At 36.4% G+C, this 23,606-nt stretch overlaps 1 protein-coding gene across 1 annotated transcript in view; it reads right to left on the reverse strand.

Moving 5' to 3' along the window:
• Positions 1-1,122: 1,122 nt before the first annotated feature.
• Positions 1,123-23,606, reverse strand: part of SLC16A10 (solute carrier family 16 member 10) — a 61,986-nt gene continuing 39,502 nt past the window's right edge. The window contains exons 2-6 of the mRNA XM_021555498.2: positions 23,388-23,532; positions 19,904-20,342; positions 6,342-6,485; positions 4,641-4,869; positions 1,123-3,446 (exon numbers count right to left, since the gene is read on the reverse strand). Of these exons, the coding sequence (XP_021411173.2) occupies positions 3,211-3,446; positions 4,641-4,869; positions 6,342-6,485; positions 19,904-20,342; positions 23,388-23,532 (1,193 nt within the window). The 3' untranslated portion in view covers positions 1,123-3,210. The remainder of the gene's footprint in view (positions 3,447-4,640; positions 4,870-6,341; positions 6,486-19,903; positions 20,343-23,387; positions 23,533-23,606) is intronic.

The following is a 23,606-nucleotide window of genomic DNA, read 5'->3' on the forward strand; positions in this document are numbered from 1 at the left end:
ACTCTATGAACTGTTCTCAAGAGAGGAATACATCAGAGTATTTTAAGGATCTTCTTGAATTAAGCTACTATTTTAATTTTAGAATCAACCCCTGTCAGATTAAGGCTTGCATGATTTGAGTCATCAAAATAAGATTTCAGCAGGTTTCCCATGAACCTATTTTCACACCTAAAATTAAATTGCTACAAAATCTTATTTGCATTTATTCAGTTAAAATAAAATTGAATATTCAGTCCTTTTCTCCACTTCTACAATATTAAATATTTTTTAAAATAATTTTACTAAATAGTTGCTATTTGTGTAGGGTTTTTCATGTCTTAGTTTGTTGGGTTTTTTAATAATCGAGTCACCTAATCTAATTTTTAAAACCCCAGGGCATACAAAATCTTTTATTTCTCTCAATAAATTTCTCAGTGGTTAGTCAGCCTCAGCACAAGCAATCTGAGCTTGTTTGTCATCTTACCTAGCTTTAGGACATCAACACTTCATGCTTTTGTCCAAAAAAGAGCATTTGCTACTGGACATTTCCCCCATAGATACAAACTAACAGAAAAGATGCTAACAGAGTTCTTAAACAGTTATTTACTTTATCTTCTCTGAAAAGCCCTTCCCATTTTAGCATTGCTGCAAAACAAGCACTGCATCAGAAACAGGTTTGTTATTCCACCGCCATCACACCAGCACAGCTTCCTTCCCTGTAAATTTTGCTTCTCTCTCATCCCTCATACCACTCACTAGCTGGTTCTACCACAGGAATCACTCCTAAGCAATTAGTCATTGCACCCTTCTCACAGAGGCCACGATTTTTGTGGTTTTGTAGTTTGTTGGTTTGGGATTTTCATAAATTTTATGCAAATATGAGAGTTTGGATTTTTTTAACAGCATGGCAATAATTAATTCATACTATTGATATACCATTTCCATGCAATTTATATATCTTTACAATTATTTTATATACTCTCCCAGATAATTTAGAGATGAAGAGCAGCAAGTTGGAAAGATGCCATAATTACACCAAGATACCTGGTCATAATCCTTTCAAATTGCACCAGTGATAAAAAAAAGCAGCAGCTTTGGTTTTGGTATAAAACTCAGGGCTAAAAATACATGAAATGCAATATCTATGATGAACACTAATTCTTCATAACAGAACAACAGGAAACGAAAGTCTTTTAACACACTTAGCCAACATCATATTCTGCTTTGCCCAAATGGAAAATAATACTGAATAACACATTCTACAGAAACACTCCAGACAAGAGCAGCATTGGCTGTCAGCATCACCTTAGTAATGAAGGCAGTAATTTTAATTAACACTACTATGCATATTTCAATGACATTTTTAGAAGTACTTACAATGTGCCAAAGCAAAAGTCCCAGTGAACCTGAAGGGACCTTGGTTTTCCAGATTGGCTTTTTTCCCCTCCCACCTCCAAGTCCCTCCCCATATGTCTTGCTAACATTTTAATTTTCAATTCTTTTAGACCTCACTCATGCAAAGTAGGGATTGAGATTCTGCAATATAAAAAAAAGCCTGAGCTTTGGTCTACAAATATTTAGAATGCTTTGCATTATTATATTTAATGAACTTCTGTCAGTTGCTAGATGTAAACATTAAATGCAATAGTATTGCTGTTTTATATGGGTTTTCTGAGCAATTTACTACAACACTGGAAAACGAAGAATGAAAATAAAAAATATTATAAAGGCTATTACAAAAAAAAAAAACAAAAAAAAAACAAACAAACAAAAAAAAAAAAACCAGTGTGCCTCCATGGTTTATGTAAAGAACAGTTACTAATTAAAAAAGTACTTAAACACATGTTTTGTCCAGATCACATTTAGTTTACTCTTTGCTATGACAGTTTTAAGTGAGGCAACAAAAATTATTGGTATTAAATGGACCTGAAATAAAAAATGATTAAGTATTCCAGTGATTGCTGAACCATATCCATAGATAAGCAGTGTGCTTATTAGTGTTTTATGATAAACTTAAAAGCAGTGTTTTAATTTCAAAGAATTATGCTTTTAAACATTTTTCAGAAAGATGTTACTTCCTTGACAAATAGTGTATAATACCTAAGAATACATAAGCAATGGGACCATTTGTTTAGGGTGTTAAGCAAGAAATAGGACATGCAAAGACATTTCTTTATATTTGGAAAAAATATGGAGCCATATAATCTACAGGCAATTGAGCACAGCTATAAAGACCTGTAATAAACCTGCATGTTCACTTAGTGCAAAAATCTTTAAATGCTGAATATTGTTTTAATAGCTCGTGTATTTTTCCACATTAAAAATAACTTGGTATTGCACTTAGAAAGTATCCTTTAAAGCTGTCTTGGTTTTACAAACAAACAAACAAACAAATCCTAACAAGTACAACAAAACAATTTGAAATTTAGTCTAATTCACAATACTGCTCCAAAGAATTAGTCAGTACAGTTTCAAAACTATCTACTACTCTGAGGTTTGGCTGAAAAAAGATTTATGAACATACATCTTAAGGGTATTGCCTTCACCAAATAATAATAATAATAATCTATTATACAGCAGCTTAACTTCTGAACGTGTTTGCACTTGGAGCTTGGTTTGAACATATTCAAAACCTGAGCCCATCAAAAATGTCATCCTCAATGTTCTTAGGGCTACTGCGAAAGATGAATGCAAACACAAGTGAGTGTTTCAAAAGTTGTATAATAATTTAGCTTTCTAATGAAACAATCATTTCATATTTCATATTTGTGTTCATGATAGAGAATTACAGAAGACTGTAAACAGCATGATAATCTTCAAAAAACCAGATCAGTCATAAGAGCTACTATATTATCCAGTATAAACACCCAAGGGTGTGCCTGCAGAGGATGGACAATAGACATCACTGAAGAATCCTGGGTCAGTGAAGGAAAAACAGCTTTCACATTTCCAGAAATCAGTTCTGATGGATTATAAAAATATGCTCTTCACACGCAGAATCACTACGCACATACACACTAAAGCTACAAAACTTCAAATACCTTAAAAATGTGGCTTGAAATCAAATTCAAAGACTTGTCAAAAAAGTTCAATGGTATAAAAGGTTCTTGTAGCAGTTTTGTAATTTGAGCAATAGTTCAAGACTTCAGTATTGTATAGTATCTTCAGCCAAAAAAAAAATCTGGTTTCAGTAGGAGGAGGTCAGGATGGTATAGGGAAAAGAAAAGAGCATCAAAAGCCAGAATCCAGTTCTTTGACTGGCTTTTCTGTCATGTCTGACACCAAAGTGCTTTCATTTTCCAGCATTTTCTCAGTAGTTTCTCCATCAACAGGTTTTGTTCTCTCTTTCAACTTCTGCCGTTCATGGACCCAGGGGATGAAACACAAAATAGCTCCTCCAATGAGGGGAGGGACTCCAGCCAGGTAAAATGCCACATCATAGTCACCAAGCTTATCCCGCAGCAAACCTGGGAAGGCAGAAAGTGACCACTCATAAATAAAGGGGCTTCAGGAATCTACAGAAAACAGGTGTGGCTTTGGGTTCAGAAACCCAAGAGCTGGCACAGATTATAACCACTAGAACCTAACAACCTGATGGCCAAACAGAGGTGTACATGGAGGCAGAAAGGTTCCACAGTTGACTTGGAGCAGTAATGGAGAGCGCAGTATGTCACCCCTCAACCAATTAAAAATTGCTTAATTAACATCTATCAAAAATATGCACCATCTTTCCCGCTTGAAAGTTGCTCATTTGAGCTTCTCCAGCACCTGTATCTTGCCATGACTTAAGAGAAATTCTCCTTCCTTTTGATAACAGGTACCTTTGATCAATACGCCCATTTTTCTAATTCTAGATATATTCCATATATTGCATTCCTCGTGGCCTCTTATTAAGAAGTGTGTTTCCCAATAATTCACTCTAATTACTCGCTCCAAATTCCTCCCATTAGTCAAATTCTATTTAAATATTAATAGCTGTGATAGTAGGAAGCCCCAAGTCTGTGCTGTTCTAGCATGCAAATTTTGTCTTTTATAATATTGCATAGTTCAATTATGTCTTATGAAGTACCCTTCACTCACCAAACCTCAGGGTAAATTACCACTAAAAATCATCAGTGGTGAGGATTACAGCTTTAGCTATTTCTATCTCCCAAGAACTTCCAAGTTTTCCTCTTCAAAACCTGTACACCTTGTCAGTCTCCCACCAAAGGATGAATAAAGCCAGCATTCTTACTTATAAAGACCAATTAAAGTGACTGGAGCCTTTATCCTCACAATGATTTTAACATGAGCAAAATTTTGGAATCAAGTTCATTTTCAGGTTTTAATTTGGAGGCCCTCTGTAATACAAGCAACCAATAGGCTGTCACTTGTACAAACTGGAAAATGTCAGGTCCTAAATCCAACTGGAAACTTCTCTATCTTTCTTTTGAGGAATGTTTTACACCTGTGTAACAATGAAGAAGACTGAGCAAACTTTGAAGAGTGCGGTAAATTAATAACCGATGAGCAGCAGGTAAATTTGCTTTATCTTCTCAAGCACACACAGAGAAAATCTCCAATGTCAAAGCTCTGCATGTGGTGCAGGAATGGGAAACATGGCCTAAAAGGTATGCAAACACAGCAACACATTTACAGCTACAAACCCTGCCTACACTCACCTGCAATGGGTGGACCAACTGTCATAGGCACTGACATGAGTCCAAGCAGAAATCCGATGGCCTGGGAGACATCCTGAGCCCCAACGAGCTCGAAGGCAATAGGAGCCATAATGCAAATGAAGCACCCATCAAACAGGCCCATGAAGAGACAGACAGCAACGAGAGCTCCAAAGACATGGCACAATGGAATCATCATAGACATCAGCCCAATAAAAAAAAATGAGGCCACCTAAGTATGAACAAGGAAAAAAATATAAAAATGCATTGCATCAAATTTGCAAATTGTAAGGGACCAGATGAACCTCCTTGCATTTGCAGTGAATTAGATTGCCTGCCTGTATTTACTTTAAAATAATCAGTCTCCATGGATTACCACCAGAAGTTACATACTAATATAAAACAAACATAACTATGACAGGCAAAGAAATTCCACCACCCATTTTGCAAGCATTGAAAATGCAATTATTATCCACTAACCTACAGTGATTGTGTATGATCATTTCTCATACACTAATATGTTTTTGAGAAGTAAGTCACAGAAATATTAAAAGTTTAAGATAGTTGGAATATTGTAATTAAGACTCCTCACTGTTGTAAGTAAAAAATATCAATATTATGAATGGCTATTTCAAGGTCCTTATATTCAACAGAAGTGAAAACATTTAATTTTTATATTAAAAAATATCCTAAGGTACTGCTATAGTCATGCATACTTACAAAGATTTTCTAATACAATCTTAGATAATCTATTTGTTTCAACATAAAAGAATAAAACTGTCTTTCAGCAAAATGAAGCAGAATTAAAAAGAAAATAAAAGTGGTAATAGTTTTGCCTGTGCACCATTCATATGTAAGCACTGGAAACCAATGTTCCACCTAACTGCAATAAAACATCAAGGAATCTAAATGTATCCATGACAACAAATACTCCAGCAGAACGGTAATTCTTTCCTAAGAATTTTTGATTTCCATAAAGCAGTGCAGACAATCCCCACTAGATGCCTCCCTTGCTATTCATTTTAAGAGGCCAAATGAAGGACTCAAAGCTGCCAATATGAAAGTGGATTAAAGCTTTTCCAAAATCCCACACTAACACTGCTAGTTTCTCAAAAAAAAAATATAAGTGTGGAGGGAACGATGTGTATATCCTCCTTCCTCTCCAAGCTTCAGCATTTCTGGAAGCCCAGACTCTTTCTTCAAAATCTCCTTAACTAAACACCTCTTGTATTGCCATGGCCATACCCTTGTGTACTATGCACAGAACTTATTTGACACCAAATTAGTGCCTGTCAAAGATCAAGAAATCCAAAATCCTTACTAAAAAAACACGACTTAATTTTTTCCCTATCTGGGGAAAGCCATTATGAAATCATAATGTGGGATAAAACAGAGAAAGCAGAATGTACAGAATCCCCAAAGGCTCCCAGCCACATGGTAATGAACAGTAATTTCTTTCATTCTCAACTGAAAACAGCCAGCAGGAACTAGATCTTTTCGTAGCATGAAAAACAAAAATTATTGATTCATAAGCTTTGCACCAAAGGTTCCTAGTATCAAAAGCCATACACTGAGTTTCCTACAGTTTTGAAACTTCTGAAATTTGAATCTCCATTCAGTTAATTCTGCTTACTTAATAGTACCCAAAACCAAATCCTTTGCAATCCACAGTTCAGAAGGAATATAGAAACAATAAACACATACCTGTAGATAAATTTTTTTTGCACCAGGAATATAATCTGCCACTCTGCCAAAAACCAATCTACCAACTCCTGAAGTAATGCCCAGACACAGCAGAAGCACTTCTTCTGGCACACTGTCACGAAATCTCTCTTTTACATGATTCATCTGTTTGAAAAGAGAAAATAAATTTGCTTTAGAATTAAAAAGATAGACCTTGGAAAACCTGAGTCAAGTAGAAGTAATCTGTCAATCACTTACAAACTCAGTTACAAATGGTCATCTGACTTACTCTGGTTTTACAGATTTTAAAATGCAGTATTTAGTGCAACACAATAAAAACAATCTGAAATGTGTTGCTGCTTTATCCACAACTAATGAAGTTAAATCAGGAAAACAAGAAAGCTCTAATTAAGAAATAATAAAAACCAAATTAACTTAGACATGTTCTTTCCACCCACTCTTAAGTTCCTAGTGATAGATTCTAAGTAACACAGAAGCCACAAGGGCTACCAAGCTTGCAACACAGCTCAGGCCAGGCAGAGAGCTGGAGGCAAGACAGTGCAAGTAGGAGGGGCCCTTTGGCAGGTCACATCCCAGCATCCATGATGTCCAGGGGCAAGGAGGAAGCGGGCAGAAGCAAACTGCAGTGCCAAGCACAACAGCAAACGCTCCCACGAGAGGGAGCAGCTTCAGCAGCAATGAACAGGGAAGACTGGAAGAATGATTTACCAACCACTTCAGCCTGAAGAACTAAAGCAATTGACCATCGACCACAACAGGGTGAACAATCAGTGTCAGTAATTCCAACTTTTCAAGTCATGGTTAAAAAGAAAATACATACATACATATATATATATATATATATATATATATATGTGTGTGTGTATGTACGTATGTGTATGTATATGTATACATACACCTATATCACCAGGCTGGCTTGATGGATTTGGATTCTCTCTACTTGCACAGTGTTTCTGGTTTGTGTTTTTTACTGTGATTTTTAGTGTTTTTGCTTTTGTTTTTATTTCTTATTCATCCCCAAAGACCAGAAAATTACCCACAAGAGATTTTTTGCTCATTGCTTTTTGGAACGTGCTTGGCAATACCAAATATGCCAAAATGGGCACTAGAAGATGTAGCAATCATTTGCACAATCCTGCAATCTCCATGTTCATAAGTAGTTTTGAACAAGAAAAGTAAACAAGTGAAAGTTCAGGGATGTAAAAAACCAAACAGAAGAAACTGTTTTTAAGTAAAGATGTAGTAAAAACATTTGAGGGACAAGGTAAGCAAAGGCTGATATCACTTCAAACTAGAGAACCCTTAATTTTTTATCTATAAAATGAAAATGCTCTATTTTAGTAAATACTTCTAGAGCAAAATAGCATAAATTCTTTCCTAGCCAGAATGTTAATATACAAGCAGAGCCCTTTTTTTCAACAGGAAAATAGGACTTGCTGAGTAAAATCAATTTTATTAAGCATAAAATCTGTTGGGGTTTTTTTACATGTCATGGAAAGCCTATTAAATCTAATATTAATTTGTGCAATGTAACTGATTTTGTAAGAAAGAAAAAAAACCAAGGAAGTCTATTCTAGTTTTAAAGAAAAACTTCTAACTTAAATTAAAGACAGGTGCTTGCTCTTTCTGTTTTTTCCTTTGCTTTGTAAGACACATCTGGAAACAGAATCTGATGAAATTTTTCATCTGAAATAACATTTAAACATAAAAGAGAAGCTGTTCTACTTACGCCCTTTCTGCCAAAGGAAAAGCTGACAGTTTCCCTACCCCTACCTTTATGGTTTGTCAGCATCTGCTGGCCCAGCTGGCGAGAGAAGCCAAGGTGCTCTTTGCAATTTTTGTCACCTGTTCCAGGTTTCTGCAGCCTCTAGATTGTTTAATTAGCAGGCCTGATCCATCCACTCCCTGGAGGCTTTTCAAGAGGCAAGATAAAGCTCTGTATCTAGATAACTATTAACCCTGCACCTGCAACTGGAGTTACTGGATTTCTCAAAGCAGTGCAGGGGGTGAAATGCTGCCACTCTTTGATCAAGAAGGGAAAATACAGATTCAATTAACTTCTTAAGCAAGAAAGTAACCACTACTCATCCCAAATTTAAAATATCTAAATTAGTTGTTGGTTTAGGGTTTTTTTTGTTTGTTTGTGGGGTTGTTTTGTTGCTGGTTTTGGTGTGTTTTTTGTTTTTTGTTTTTTTTTTTTTTGCTTCCACTACTCTTAAGCATATGATAACCTTAAAAAAAGCTTCCAACTAGTTATAAGGAGAATTTTTTCCCTTAGGAAGGCAGAGGCATAGGCTTCCTTGGAGGTTTTTCAGGACTAAGTGCACAAAGCCTTGAGTAACCAGGCCTGATCTCTCAGAGCTGATGCTCAGATCCTAAACAGCATATTCAATCTTCAGTGACACAGACACTGAAGTTAGCAGCAGCAGTATTAACTGTCTGGAAATACAGTGATTCAGGCCTAATTCAGCACTGTAAGTGTAACCCTAGGTTAAATATAGTCATGAAGTAGCTCAAGCAAGATTCAGATTTCCACTGTTTTTCTACTTTTTACTATTAGAACGACTCAAAAATCCCATGATGAGAAATTACTTGTGAATATTCTCAAGGCATTAATGCTCTCCTCACTGCAGAACTATACAGAATTATATGCCTCTTCAGGCATTGTCTGCAGCAGCCAAACAGGGACCCAGCCACATAAAGGCCAAAGCATTTCAATGTGTGTTGTGCCTTTTCTCAGTAATGTAGCAGCTCCTTCACTCAGGGCTGTGTGCATGCTGAATTTCAGGTCTGATTTTTCCAAATGTAGAAAAGACCTAGTTAGCTCAGGCATAATTATAGCCCAGAGTAGTACAGTTTCTTCATTAGTTAAAAATATAATTCATCCTTGTACAATCCAGTTTTCCAAATAAAGATATATAGACAGTGAAGACCAGAACTGAATGCATCCTTGGCATCAGCACTCTCCTTTATATCTCTCTACTATCAGGGTGACACACACAGATTTTCTTGTCCAAATTCTCATTACTGTTAGAATGAGACTAGAAGACAAAAGCCACTTGGTAGTGGCTACAATGCTTTCTGATACACAGTTCTGGTTGACCTCTCTCCAACCAGCCAAGATCCAGGTTTGTCTGAGCCCTCCCCTTCACTGCACATACACTTCAGCTACATTCACACAGTGAATCAAAGACATTAATCTGAGCAAAGCTGTAGCTCCGTTTTTTCCAAACACAAAGAACCTGAATCTGAAAGAAGTAGTTATGAAATAGTAAGAAATAACTCTGCCAACCACTTTCTTCCCATGTTTATTCCATTTTGGGGATTCCCAATCAAGCAAAGCTTTAGTAGGCTAAATGCAATAGTCTCTCTGACCAAAAGAGACGGCCAATGGCAGCACATAATCTAGAAAACTCTGAACGCATTAAAACCACCATTTTCTTCAATTACTGATGCAAGTCCTGCTGCCTGACACATCACTGAAAACAAGCATAAGGATAGAAGGAAAAGCTTAGGGAGTACTGCTGGTACCATTTGTATACTAGAAATACTATTAACTGCTCCAAATTAAGTTTCCTGAAAGAGTTGAGGGGGTGTAGAAGCCTAGAAGATAAGGTGGCTCATGTGCATGTCTCAAACACTGATAGTCAGATAGCTGTGGAGCCAACCAAGGATTGTCTGTATTAACAGCCAAGGATTGCTGGCAATAACATACTGTGAAAAAGAACAGTGTGTGGCTGGAGAAGGGGGCCATACAAAGGTAGGGCAGCACTTTTCCAGGACAAATGTCCTTGTTATAGCTCCTGGAGATAAGTGTAACAGAACAATGCAAACGTGGGAATGAGGTCAAGAAGCCAATATGGATTGTAGGATGGAATCAGCACCAAAAACCCTAAAACCCCACAACCCATTTCCAGGAAGGTCTATAAGAACAGACTGTGCATAACTTTCTTACTTTCTATGCAATTTAGTTATCTCCAGGCCAGAGAGAAGTAGCTGCATGAAGTCCACGTGACACCCTGGCCATCCCATCAGCTGGATCAACACTGTAGCCAGGACTGGTGATCCCTTTCTTTGCAGTGAGCTGTACTGGATGATTGGAAGATTCTGCTAAGAAGCAGAGCAAAAAGTAACTCTGGATAAGTCACTGTTTCTTCTCTAGCATACCGACTCACCACAAAAGTAGAGGGTAAGGAGGGTGAGAAACAGAAAAAGAAACTCGATTGCCAGCAAGCTTTATAAGATACTGCACACCAAGAAGATAATTTAAGGCAAATACATTTCTAGTCCAGACTCCATCAAATAAACTTTCACTGGTGAGCAAAAAAACAGCAGAATGAGCCAGCAACTCCTGCACTTCCACAGAAAAGATGATCTTCATGTTAAGAGACAGAAATAGCATTACAAATACCTAACCTGGATCAATTTTTAAGGAAGTGCCAATATCCTGAGAATTTCTGTGAAATATTACTTTAGCTAAATGTCTTCACATGATAAATATGCATATACACATCTTCAAGAAATTCTTGCTTACACACTTGCTCCAACTGTGGTAATACCTCTTTATCTCTTGTTAACTTAAATTATGTAAAAAAACAAGGAAAAAATTAAAAAAACAAGGTGATTTATTACATGTCATAGCAAACTTTTCTCTTATTCAACTGAGTAAAGCAGATTAAACACAATAATTCATACATCATGAAGATTCAGAACAAGCATAATCTGAATTTCTTAAGTAAAACAAAACACAACAGTTAACAGGTTAACTGTAAAGCCCATTTAACATAAAAACCCTAAGCATTAAAAATTCAAAAACACTCGAGGCTGACAATTACACAATTAAAATAATTTTGAGAGTTTTTTTTCAATAAATAGCTATTCCTGAAGCCATATGCCCTAAATAAAATTAATGTTTTTTTAAATCTCAGAGCTGTTATCCTAAAGAGCATGTGAAGAAAACCAGTGGCTTGGTGTGGCTTGGGCAGCAGCAGCAAGACAGATAAGGCACACACGCATCTTAGGAAGCTCAAGGTGACTAAGCACAAGGATGCAGAATAAAGTCAGGGATCCACAGGACATGAAGTATTATCTACACAAGGGATGAGAGTCAAATTATTGGATAAAACCCTTCTAAAACATTTTTTAACATTATTCCTATTTGTAACTACAATCCGTGTTTTACAGTCTCAGTTCTATCTGTTTCTTATGGCCTAAAGCAGTGTTTCTAGAGCCTACTTTACTCTCAAAATTCAACTATGTCCAAAGTCATCTACTATCAGAACATCCTTGAAAGTTAGAGGTCAATCACAATAATTTGAATTTCCAGAATAACAGCAGAATTATTTTAAAACATCTAACAGGCAACATCACAAACTAAGGACCAACAAAGATTTGGGGCGGGAGGGGGGGGAGATAAATGAAAATAAACAACTCTAATGTCTCTTATCTAATTTTCCTATTGTCTCAACCATGAAATGAGGCTGATGCTGCAAATAAAAGTGCAAGGACCATACCCCATACCCCAGCAGTTCCATTTGTGAGAACCGACCGCATCACATAAATCCTTGTGGCTTTTACTAATGTAATAAAATGACCAGTTTACAACTTATGCAATTAAAACCAAGCACATTATATGATATGTTACTATTAAGAAATTATGGAATACCAAAACAATGGATTAGGATACCCTGTACAATGCTACTGTCGTGTCCTAAAAGAGACTGACATCCTAGCTCAGCAACAGCATCTGTGCTACTCGTATCACATCTCTCAAAACTAGACTCCTTAAACCATAGGACCTAGGTGAGCAAAATCTAAACAGATTCTCAAACCTCTGTTCAACCATCACAGAATTCCCAGGGCCTCCATAGCACTTCAGTATTAGAGATCCACTTGTGGACATGGTCATAATCCCCTCAGCTTTCACAAACTTGGCTGAAGCATCTGACTCATTCTACTGGGGAACAGAAGGTCTTAATTGTCTCAATTCTTCAAGACAGTCCTACATACACTATCAACTGGATCAGGGCCTTGAGAAATTGAATCAAGTAGTCAAATTTTCATTTAAATCCTAAGGAAAAGATGACAATGATAGTCTCTCCCCCTTATACAGAGATACAGTCCTTACTCAGGATACAAACATTAATGTTCCCCATTTTTTTCCTTCCTAGAGCAACTCAAAACCACTTTTTCCTTTTCTAGGAAATATTCTGCTCAGTAGTAATGAAAAAAATTTAACTCAATTGTCAGAAAAGAACCTGGAAAATAGCTCAGAGATTGATTTTTACTACAATCAAATACAAAGAGCTAGGTTCTGAGATCTCAACTGAAGATTCAAAACACATGGTGAGATATTCACAAGTCTGAATAGGACTTAAAAAGCAAAGAGGTTTTCCATACAGTTCATCCTGGAGCAACTGGACACAAAAGGTGGTCTGTATATGAGAGAAACAATTTGGCAATGAGTGTTTGTTACTTTGTATGAGGACAGCAAGGCAAAATCAGCTGTGATCTCAAACTTCTGGACACATGAAGAGTTTAAAGAATTCAGTTCAAATCAAGAGATTTCAAGTGTCCAAAGAGAGGATTTTGAGTTTACCATTAAAATAGCATTAAAACTTTTAAAAAAGAGGTAACACACTTTGCAATTTACTCTTTGAATTTTTCACTCCATCTGCTATCAGAATAGTTTGTACTACACCAGAGTACATGAAGTAGTGTGCTGTTAGAGACAGATACAAAAAAAATAACAATGAAACTCAGACCTTTCAACCTGCCAGTATTGCACAGACCTGAGGAAGACTGCCTTGCTCTCATCCTTCATGGTCACCATAGTTTGCACCTGAGCATACCTGCTACCTTTTTTTTTTTTTTTCCATTTACTTTTACTTCTAAAAAAACCCACAGGAAACCTTTGGTTTATTCTTGTTTGTTTCTGTTCTTTCTGTACCTATATTATTTGTCTTCAGTACTTATTTGACAAACATATCTAAAATATGCTTTCAATAGCAATTACAAGTAGGAAATGATTTATTTCTTTTCCCACCACCACCCTCAATGTCCAAAGTGCATGATCTAACCAAGAATAAATGCTTCTAGGTCAACATCAAGGAATACTGGAAAAGAAATGGGTGCACAGGATAATGACAGAAATGGGAAAACAGAAGTAAGATAAAGGGGGAAAATTTCACTAACCTGGGCAGTCAAACTGCAGCAGATGTTGAGATCTGAAGGGAGATAAATGCAAAGATTAGAAAAGCAAGTAAAGCACAGGGAACCACTGAAGATTCTGGGTCTCAGAGATATGTGCTGTGAAAAGTGCTTAATAATTACATCAGACCTTTACAAAACCACTGTCTTGTTAGTCTTCCATTGAAGAAAGAAACATGATAGATTAAGTGGATGAGAAAGGTAATAGTGCTAAAACTGACAGCTATACCTAGTTTTAGCTTTTTTATAACACCTACAGTGTAGAGAAATTTGTTTGACACAGTTATGGTTAGTACTGGACATAATTTAAAGGATACTTTCCTACCATTACAAGACTAACTGCAGATTCTGGGAAATAAAAGACACGGTAGACCAGACAACTGACTGATGTAGGAGATCTGAAGAAATGAAGAGGTTTCTTGAACAGCAGCCCATAAAAACAAGTGAATGGAGTGATGGAGACTGGTTTCTTCCAGTTTGAGTCCAGAAACACCCACTGGATATTCAGCATTATTTTACACAACATTCTAGAGGTAGCAAATTTACGACATAATACAAGTGATTCACAAAACAGACAGTACTTACCTTACAAGAATTGATGTGTTATTGCCTTACAAAATGTCTTATGTGTATGCACTTTACTGTGGATATGCAGAGTTTGTACATTAGAGATTTTTGGTTACTAAAGTCCTTAGAGTACACACCAGACTCTTCACCATGTTCTGCCCTCAGACAGAGGAAAACATTTATCTCTGTGCTTCCATTTGTCTTCACCGTGAAATCCAGGGGTGTTAAGAATTAAAAGGAGGAGAGAGGTGTAGGATTATGACTTTACACACAATGCAAAACTTGAACAGCTTCACATACTGCAAGGTAAATCCTTTCTACTATAGCTCCTTGGGCAAGTCTCCCACTGCAGAGAACACAGAGCCACTGCCACTGTCTGTGGACAAGGGGAGAAGCAAAAACACTCATTTCTCAAATGAGGAGATGTCATTTAGAGATGTCATATCTAACAACACTTAGGGAGCACAACATCAGTGTGTTTCCCCCTCAAGGGAGGCTTGAAGAGTTACAGAAATATTTGTAATAAAAGTTATGGATGATGACTGAGGTCTTGCTGGGCAGGACATCAAAAACTGCAGTGAGATTCATCCTATCATAGCTTATCCCAGTAGCTCAGATCTGTCTGAACAGTCCTAGGTGGTTTCTATACCCCCTTTATATTTTTCCAGTATAATTCTTCCTAACGACCCAAAGCTTTTGCCTGAGGAGGGAGCAGTTTACAAGTGAAAAATGTCAATTTTTCTTAACAGGCAAAATAGATAAAATGTGTTGTCCTGAGTAAGTTTTAGAAACTTCCAGAGTATATGGAAGTAAATACAGCTTTCAAATTACAAAGCAAGATTTTCAGACACGTTCCTATGAAAGCTGTAACTACAGACGATCTCACAAGAACTTGGCTCTTCATTTTTCCAAGCTGATTGCACAAGACAACCGTTTTTATTGGCACATATTTTAGGGAGCAAAGGTTCAAAACACACTGAATTTGCACAGCAGAATCTGATCTCTCATTAACAAAAACAAGGCACATCACTGAAAGAGAATGAGAAATGGGCAGCCATTTAGCCAAAATAGGTGGCTCATAAAGAACAGGGCTGAAGGCCGAGTCATCCTTAAGGCTCGATTTAAAAAGGTACTCCAAGATGCTAAAGTAGCTGTAGAACAGTTAAATCACACAAAAGACACAGAACTTGCACTACAGATCAGAGGGCAGGGGGAGAGGAATCAAATCTGGCAAAAAAGTCTTCATCAGCTCTAATCTGTATCAGCAAGTCCTCCTGTTAATTATGTTTCTAAAGCAAAAAAGACTACTTTGCTTATCTAAAGAGCAGGAACAAAATGAATGTTCCAGCAAATGATAGGAAACAGACCAGCAGTGAGCACTGTCTTTTTGTCCAAGGACAGACATTGTGGGCATTAGCACTAGACTCCGCAACTTCAAAGTGACAAACACAAAATTTGGAGACAGATACAACCACCCAGAGGACAGACTAATATTTATCCAAGTTGTCTGATTTTGTGATGCAGCCAAGAAAATGAATTTGTTTATATGCATGAAAAAGTTCTTTTGACTAACATGTACTACTCTACAGCAACTCTAACCAGCTTCATGACTCTACTGTGAATAAAACTGCTTGGAAGCGTCTTTTCTTTTCATTTTGAGAATGAATTTTCTTTTCCAAGAATCTTGGAGCAGAGTCCAAGGTGACGATTTGTTTCTCAGCAGAAGTATCTACCTAATTTTTCCCTAAGCATTAGGTCTGCACACTCACTTTCCTGTTCTCTGGAGGTCTAGATAAGACTATTCCTGGCACATGTAGATTTCAGAGACGCAATGAAGCACTGAATCTTCAGCATCTATGGAGGACATTAAATCCAGTACTTGTTTGCCTACCAAGACAGATTGCCCTAAGCAAGTTGTTGGAAAAAATGGTCGGACACAAGCCATTTTTTCATCTCTTAAACATGAAGCAAACACACAGAACACATACACTCCACATAGCTACTGCTAACCAAAAATATCTACATATGCAAGTATGTACCCCTTGTGGAACATAAGCATGAATAAGCATCAAAAGGAAAAGTCAGATCTACACAGTAAATAAACAGGCAGCAAAGCAAGGTGAGAAATACTGAAATATTTTCCCTGAGCTACTCTGAAGTTTTAAAGAGGACAGGTAGTATCATGGGAACTTTCACATTTTCACAGATCAATTAATGGATAGCTTTGTATATAAGCCTGCAGCACATTTAAACCACAAGCCTAATTTTCAAACATATCTAGTCATTCTTTAGGAGTATTTTCTTCATAACAAATATTTAAACTTGGAAAGGTAAACTCTATCAAGACACGTTTTTATTGCATGATCTACTATCCAGTTGCTTTTTTAAAAAGTACATAAATATGTGTACTTTTTTTTTCAACTACTTGGTTGTTAAATTCAGGTTTTCATCCTGCAAGGTGTCAAATACTATAAATAAGGCAGGACCCATCATTAGCAAGAGGCATTTAATAAAAGTAACTGCTAAATCAAACCATACTTGTAAACACCCAAAGACAAATTGCTACAGGACTGAACCACTGCACTGAAAGTATTAAGATGATATTACCAGTCCCAGCAGTACTCCTCATAGTAGCTGAATATTGCTATATCAAAATAACACAATACTGGGCCCCTTTTTGTGTCATAATTATTATTTTCCTAAATTCATACTGAAACCTGGCAATGACTTCAGTCACTGCTTAGAGAACACCAGGCAGTGACAACATCCATTTTAAGCAGTATTTCTTTTCACTCAGCTAAATAAAGCACAAAAGGCAGCCACATCTTGTAAGCTACCGAGCATGTGACCTTGTATCAAATTTTAACAGAAATGACCTAACAAGCTCCTCAGAATTAAGAATGCATGATCCTGATTGAGTAAATATTTTTTAAGGGTAAGAGAACAACACCAAGACCTTAACATCAGACTGCCGAAAAAAAGAGGTTCTCTGTTTATTATCAAAACAAGCACAGGAAAAGTGGCACAGAGATTAGGTATACTTTCTCTCAAATATACTTCATTTCCTTGTGAGACGGTCCTTAGTAAAAACACTTGGAATGAGCATTTTCCACTGATTCTAAAGATTGCTGTTATGAATTCACAATTTAAACCAAAATAGACTAAGCAAGGATTTTACTTGTCTGTCTGCCTATTTTAGAGAGGCACCAAAAAAAATAAAATCTCAGTCACTAATTTGGACTGATTTTAAAACAGAGGAATAACAACCATTTGATTTAGTAATCTTATGACTTATCAGTTAGTTCTTCAACAATCTCAATTAATGCTGAAAGTATATAATAAACTTAGGTCAAAACTTATTTATAGTCTTCATCTCAACCCAATTCCCAAGATACATGTAATGGAACACCTATCAATGGAATTTGACACCAATTAAATGGGGATAAGAAAAGCTCTCCCTTTTGGTTCTCCCCAGCAAGAGCCAAAAGGAATCTGATGCCTACCAGTCAGGATTCATGTCAAGGAGCTGGCAAGAGTTACCAGCTCCTACCTAGTATGCCATATAATCAGTTTGTTAGTGCATTTAATTTTAAATTAGAGCCTACTTAATGAGCAGGTTGTTTCTTTGGTTTTAACAGCTTTTACTTCACATGGCAAATACAGTGCAAAGAGTTCAATTTGCAAAGACTTGGCTAGTTCTGTTACTTCAAAGCCCAAAAAAGTTTTTACTTCTTTTTTACTACAGGGGTCACAGCATGTATTCTCCTCTCCAACAGGCTTCAGAAAATGCAAGAGGCACGAACAGAGACCAGGGATGGCACAGAAGCACAGAGAGACCCTGGCTGGAACCTCAGGAGCTCCTGAGCAGTGCCAGGCTGGCAGACAAGGACTCCAGACCGTGACTGCAGCACACCCAGGCAGCAGCACCCAGCCACTATGGGCCAAGCAGCGACACACAAGGACCCCAGACTGCCACGGTGCCATCTGTGCTTCATGACTTGGTCAAACATAGCCATTCTGGCAGAAGCTGTCTTTCCAGGTGGGAAAACTGGGGCTTGGTGAGTACAGGTACCAGGTCAGAGGCCATGACATTTACTGTGTTAGTATTTTTTTATTAGGGCACTTGTAACCAGCATCCGTCTCTAGCAGTCTGGCTGGTGTCAGCCACACCTAACACCAGGAAAAATTCAAGAATTTTAATATAACAAAAACTGTCACTTGTCTAAAGATCACATCCCTTTTCCAGTTTTAAAAATACAATAAACAGTGAAATAATAGTAACTTTCATTTTCAAAAGCTGAGGACACTAGTCTCTGGTTTGGTAGATCTACCAGTGAAAAACCTTATTTTTTTCTTATAGCCATTGACTTACTTGTAAGTACACACTTTTGTGTACTTCTGGGGGTACACAAAGTGTGGCTTTTTTATCAAAAGCAGACAAAAACTAGGATAAAAAACATCCAGAGCTATCTACTTGAGCTGAAGTATCTGTGCTGAAGGGCACAATCCATGCTGTGCCTTCATAAACACCGATTTATTCAGATCCACAGGAACTTTAAGTAAAATTGAATATTTATATAAAAGTAAATTAAAATGAAAACTTGTGGGTTTCAGGGAGGGGTTTTGACAAGAACTATTCAGTCCAAGTTTGACTAAGAGCTGAAGCTTCCCCTCTCAAAGGAGGCATACAAAGCCTCTGTCTGCCAACCACTGAAGATTTTTTTTTACAGGAGTAAAGATATTTATTACCATTAATTTTACTGTTCTATCATGGGTGAATAATGAATATTAAAATGACCCTTCTGTTTTCATAGTGAGTTCTACTAGCTCAAGCTCTATCAAATACTCTTAATATGAGGATGTGTAATGGTCTCAAAGCAGCATCTCATTGGAGACTGTGAGCTTTTCCCCACTTTCCCTTCTAAGCATTTTGGTTTACACCACTTCAGTTAAGAGAGCACCACCAGTAAGCTCTTCAAGAATAATTCACCATTTAAGCTGTGCAATGTGCATTAGCCAGCCTGATACAAATCAATGCATCTCCCAGTTGCATCTGAATTTCTTAGTTTAGTAGTATGCTACAGGAAAAAAAAAACAAAACTGCTAGGGAAACAACTCTAGCACATGTACAGGAAATGGCTAATTGACATCTTCCCCATCCCCCAGAAGCCAAAGCTCCATCAGCTGCTGTAGACAGCAATAAAACACAGTTCACCTGGCAGCTGGGAGGAACAGGGTAAGAGGAGCAGTTACATGAATGCTAAACTAGTAAACTAGAAGGCTGAAGTTTGAGAGACAGAAAAATCCATGTATTTTGTTTTCAATAAACCTAAAACATCAATACAATAGATCCTAACAATTGACACTTTAACAAATCTCAATACATAGGAACAAAATTTACACTTCCAATGTTTCCTGTCATTTACTCCTTTGATACTGCACCTAAAACACCTAAGTGGCATTGGCAATGTATGCATCTGAGTACCAAAATAAAGAATTCTCTTTGGAATAGTATAGTATATTTTTCAAATCTCTCTTTTCATTGGTCTCAATGCAAGGTTTAAAATACTTTAACAAAGAACAAAGATTTCAACTGACTTAACTAGTACTTCTGATTAAAGCACTCTTTTAATAAGACAATATCCAAATTAATTTTGTGTTTCTCCCCAACACAACTTGCAATTTAAATCTGGCTTCCGATCACCAATTGTTTCTTAATCAATAACACAAAGGCAAGTATGTATAGTTTCCAAACACATCACACCTAGGAAGAAATGTGCACTTACCAAGTGAACATAAGGCACAAAGTATCCAAAAAGTGCAGCTGGAATCCCTAAAGCCCAGATTCGGTAACTGAGAACTTTGAAAACTGAGAAGTTGCAAATCTTTTTCGCAGGAGGTAATTTGAATTTTCCCTTCTTTCCTCCCTCCTTGTCTTTGGTGTTGGGAACAAGAGGTTTGTATGTAAATCCAGCCAGGAACAGAACAAACATAAGGATGCAAAGGACCCTCAAGGTGTTGAACAGGTTGACAGAGTCGATGAGGACCTTCAGGAGGAAGGGCAGTGACACTGTGAACAAGCTGCTGCCCGCGGTGACAATGCCATTCACGAGTCCAAGGCGCTTCTTGAAGTAGTGCCCGAGAATGACCAGGGATGGCTGGTAGGCAAACGAGCAGCCACAGGCAAACAGGATCCCATAGGTGAAATACAGAGGTTCAATGGTGCTGTACCAAAAGAAAAGAACAAATCATTAGTGGTTGGTAAGGCAGTGGATGTGACAACAAAACAGTTTCACAATCAATCAATCAATATAAGTCACTACTGTAAATAAGAGTTTGTATATACTCATAGTTGAATAGCACTGTATAAGATTAATTCAGCAACTATTCTATCTCCTTCCACTGAAAAATTTCAAAGAATTCACTGAACAGGTAAAAAAAGAAAACTTACACTCAATTATAAATACATCAAATAGTGTGGCTCAAAAAAGTTTTAAAAATCCTTGTCAGGGCAAATAAGCAAAATGTAAGTTCAGCCATTGCTGGGTTTTTGGATTTTTTTTTCTCCCAAAGAAAATGGTACTGTTTTGATTTCTACATTTCTTCACTGTGCTAGGAGTTCAAATGTAATACTGAACTCTCCTCATGAACCCAGAAAAATCAAATAAGCAATTTGTTAAGAAAATAAGGTAACAAATGTGGCAAACATCATTAATACTGAAAAATATAATATTTAAATACTGATTACAAAAATTTCATAATGTAATATGTTAGTAAATTTTAGACTCTTTAGGTATTAACTTTTTTTGACAAATAGTCTCCTTTAGAATAAATATTTTAAATTCAGTGTTTTGATACATATATTGAATATGCTAAGAAAGAACTAAAAAAATTGTTAATAAGGAATTCATTTCATCTTATAGTAAGGTGGGCCTTCATCATAAAGTTCACTACTATTACCATTTACTCAACAAGTGAAATAAAGCAAAGAAATTGTAATTGGTCACAAACATGTGACATCAATAAAAAGTACTTGTGCAAGATTTAAAAGATGTTAAAAGTATGAAGTAACAGCATTAGTATAATTAGTGCAATTAATTATAATTATTAATCAGTATAATTAGTGTTGTAGTATTAGTTAGTGAAAGAAACATTTTTTAACATTTAGATGGAGGCAGGATGCAAGCAATTTTATGTGAGCTTTCTGAGGTGGCACATGAGAGTTTATATAATTTTTTAATGCTGTGTTTACAATGAACACTCATCCCTTGTTTTATCAGTTACCATCTACATTTATAGCACTTCTGGAAAACACTAATATTTTTAATGTTTAACTTTTTTTAAAAAGTATGAATGTTTTATGTAGTGCTGCAATCTGCCAGAACCCCTGTGTAATAAAATAGATTCCACAAACGTCCTATGCAATTAAAGAACTTCTCAGAAAAGAGTATTTGGCTAACCAAGATCTAACCCCAGGAATTCTAAATTCTAAAAATAATTATTTGTGTAACATAGTATTGTCACTTTTTATATTAAACTATCAATTTCTGAAATGGATGATACACAACATAAGCTAGCAGAAACAACATAAGGGGGACTTATTACCTTTATTAATGGAAATTAACCAGGAGATATAAAACCAGAAGTTACAAAATGAGAGGAGCAACATCATACAGTGAAGACAGTGAACTTGTGCTTCCATATGTAAATTCACTCAAAGAGTCTGCAGCATACCATGCATATTAAAATACTGTCCTGCATTATAAACATCTCAATTTCCTAAGACATAGGATTTATATTAAGAAATTAGTGCAATGCAAAAGCAGTAGATCATAGTGACATTTGTCTGCTTTACAATATTTTACTTGTAGAACACTGACTTCTCTATCTGAACTATACTCCTTTAATGAAATGATAACATCACGGTCATAAATCACTTTAGTGTGAGTAACATAATGAAACACCAAGTATGCACATCAACCTGGCATGTACTCTTACAAAAATTCACCTCTGAAAGTGCTCTTCAAAGTTTAGTTAAGCTGAAATATTTGCAAAGTCTTTACAAAACAACTTGCTCTTGCATGTCTCTTCTGTGCCCTTGTTACAGTGGGTATCAAACACAAGAATGATCTTTATCTAGACTAGTGTGGTTTAGTATTCATCACTCAACATACTACTGGGAAGCAAGGCAGAAGAAAGACTTTTCCAAGACATCCTTTAGCTTTTATCTCACATTTCGTAAGAAGCTTCTTAAAACATATCAAGAAGTGGGGGGTTTACTTGTTTGTTTAATAAAATGAATTGTGCCAAATATGTGCACCAGGATCAACCATTCAAATCACAGCAGCTCACATCCATCTGATTCAGAGTACAAGCACAGAAAAGACATTTTCACAAGCTTTTTGCCTGTGTAAATACATTTACACCTAAGTGGAAAGATCTTCTGAATGTAGCTTGATTGTTCCTATGTTTATTCTGCTAAGGGTGCGGAGGAAAAAATCGTCTGAGAACTAGAGGTAACTTAATTATTTTCCTGCTACTCTTTACACCCTGCCTTTACTAACCCATTTCTGACAGTGACTAAACTAAGTAATTTCCTGTTTCCTCATCTTCTACAGGGTACATGCAACAAATCAGTTGCTCTTGAATTTCTTAAGATTTACTCTGACGAAGTTACATGCAAATGAAAAAGTGAAAAGAAACATACAAATTAATTGTAAACTAGAAGAAAAAAACCAAAACAAATCAGCTTTAAATATACTCAATATATGAAGGTTTTCTCTATCTCCGTGTTTGGCAATTGGACCAGCAAGAACAGAAGAAAATATCCAATCTCACTAGAATTTCAACAGCTTCCTACTGTGTTTTTATCACCACTAAAACTATTTCAAAAGGAAATTACAGGGACAGAGCAGGAAGGGAAGACAGCAACAATGTTTATGTACCTGTTAAAAAAAATGTATATCAAGTAAATATATAAGTTTATCCTAGACAATGCTGTTGATCTTATAGCACTAGTCTTACTGTTGATATATTTATACATAGTGGTGCTTGTTAAATAATGTTATTTATAAACATGTTTTTAAAAATACTTTTGAAGCTGAAAGTTCATAAGTCATAATTTGACAGACAAAACCAAACCCAAATAAATCAAGTTTCCTAAAGATAATATAAAGTAGCACTGTTTAAGCCTTCTGTGGATTAGATCAACATTACAACACTAAAGAAACTGATAAAATACTTTGAAAGTTATGAATTTAAGTTTTTTACCTTACAAAAGAACTTGAAAGGAGTCCAACAAGCCCTACTGCAGCTCCAATAACAGCTACTTTTCGACAACCAAACAGGTCTGTGAATATGCTGACTATTGGGGAGCAGAAGAAGACCATTCCCATAGAAAGAGAGCTCACCCATGCTGCAAAATAAAAAAAAATAAAAAAGACAACATTTTAGAAACCAAGTTATTTCAGCTTTCAGTTAATATTTGTT

The sequence above is a fragment of the Lonchura striata genome, chromosome 3 (assembly GCF_046129695.1).
Source record: "Lonchura striata isolate bLonStr1 chromosome 3, bLonStr1.mat, whole genome shotgun sequence".
NCBI lineage: Eukaryota > Metazoa > Chordata > Aves > Passeriformes > Estrildidae > Lonchura > Lonchura striata.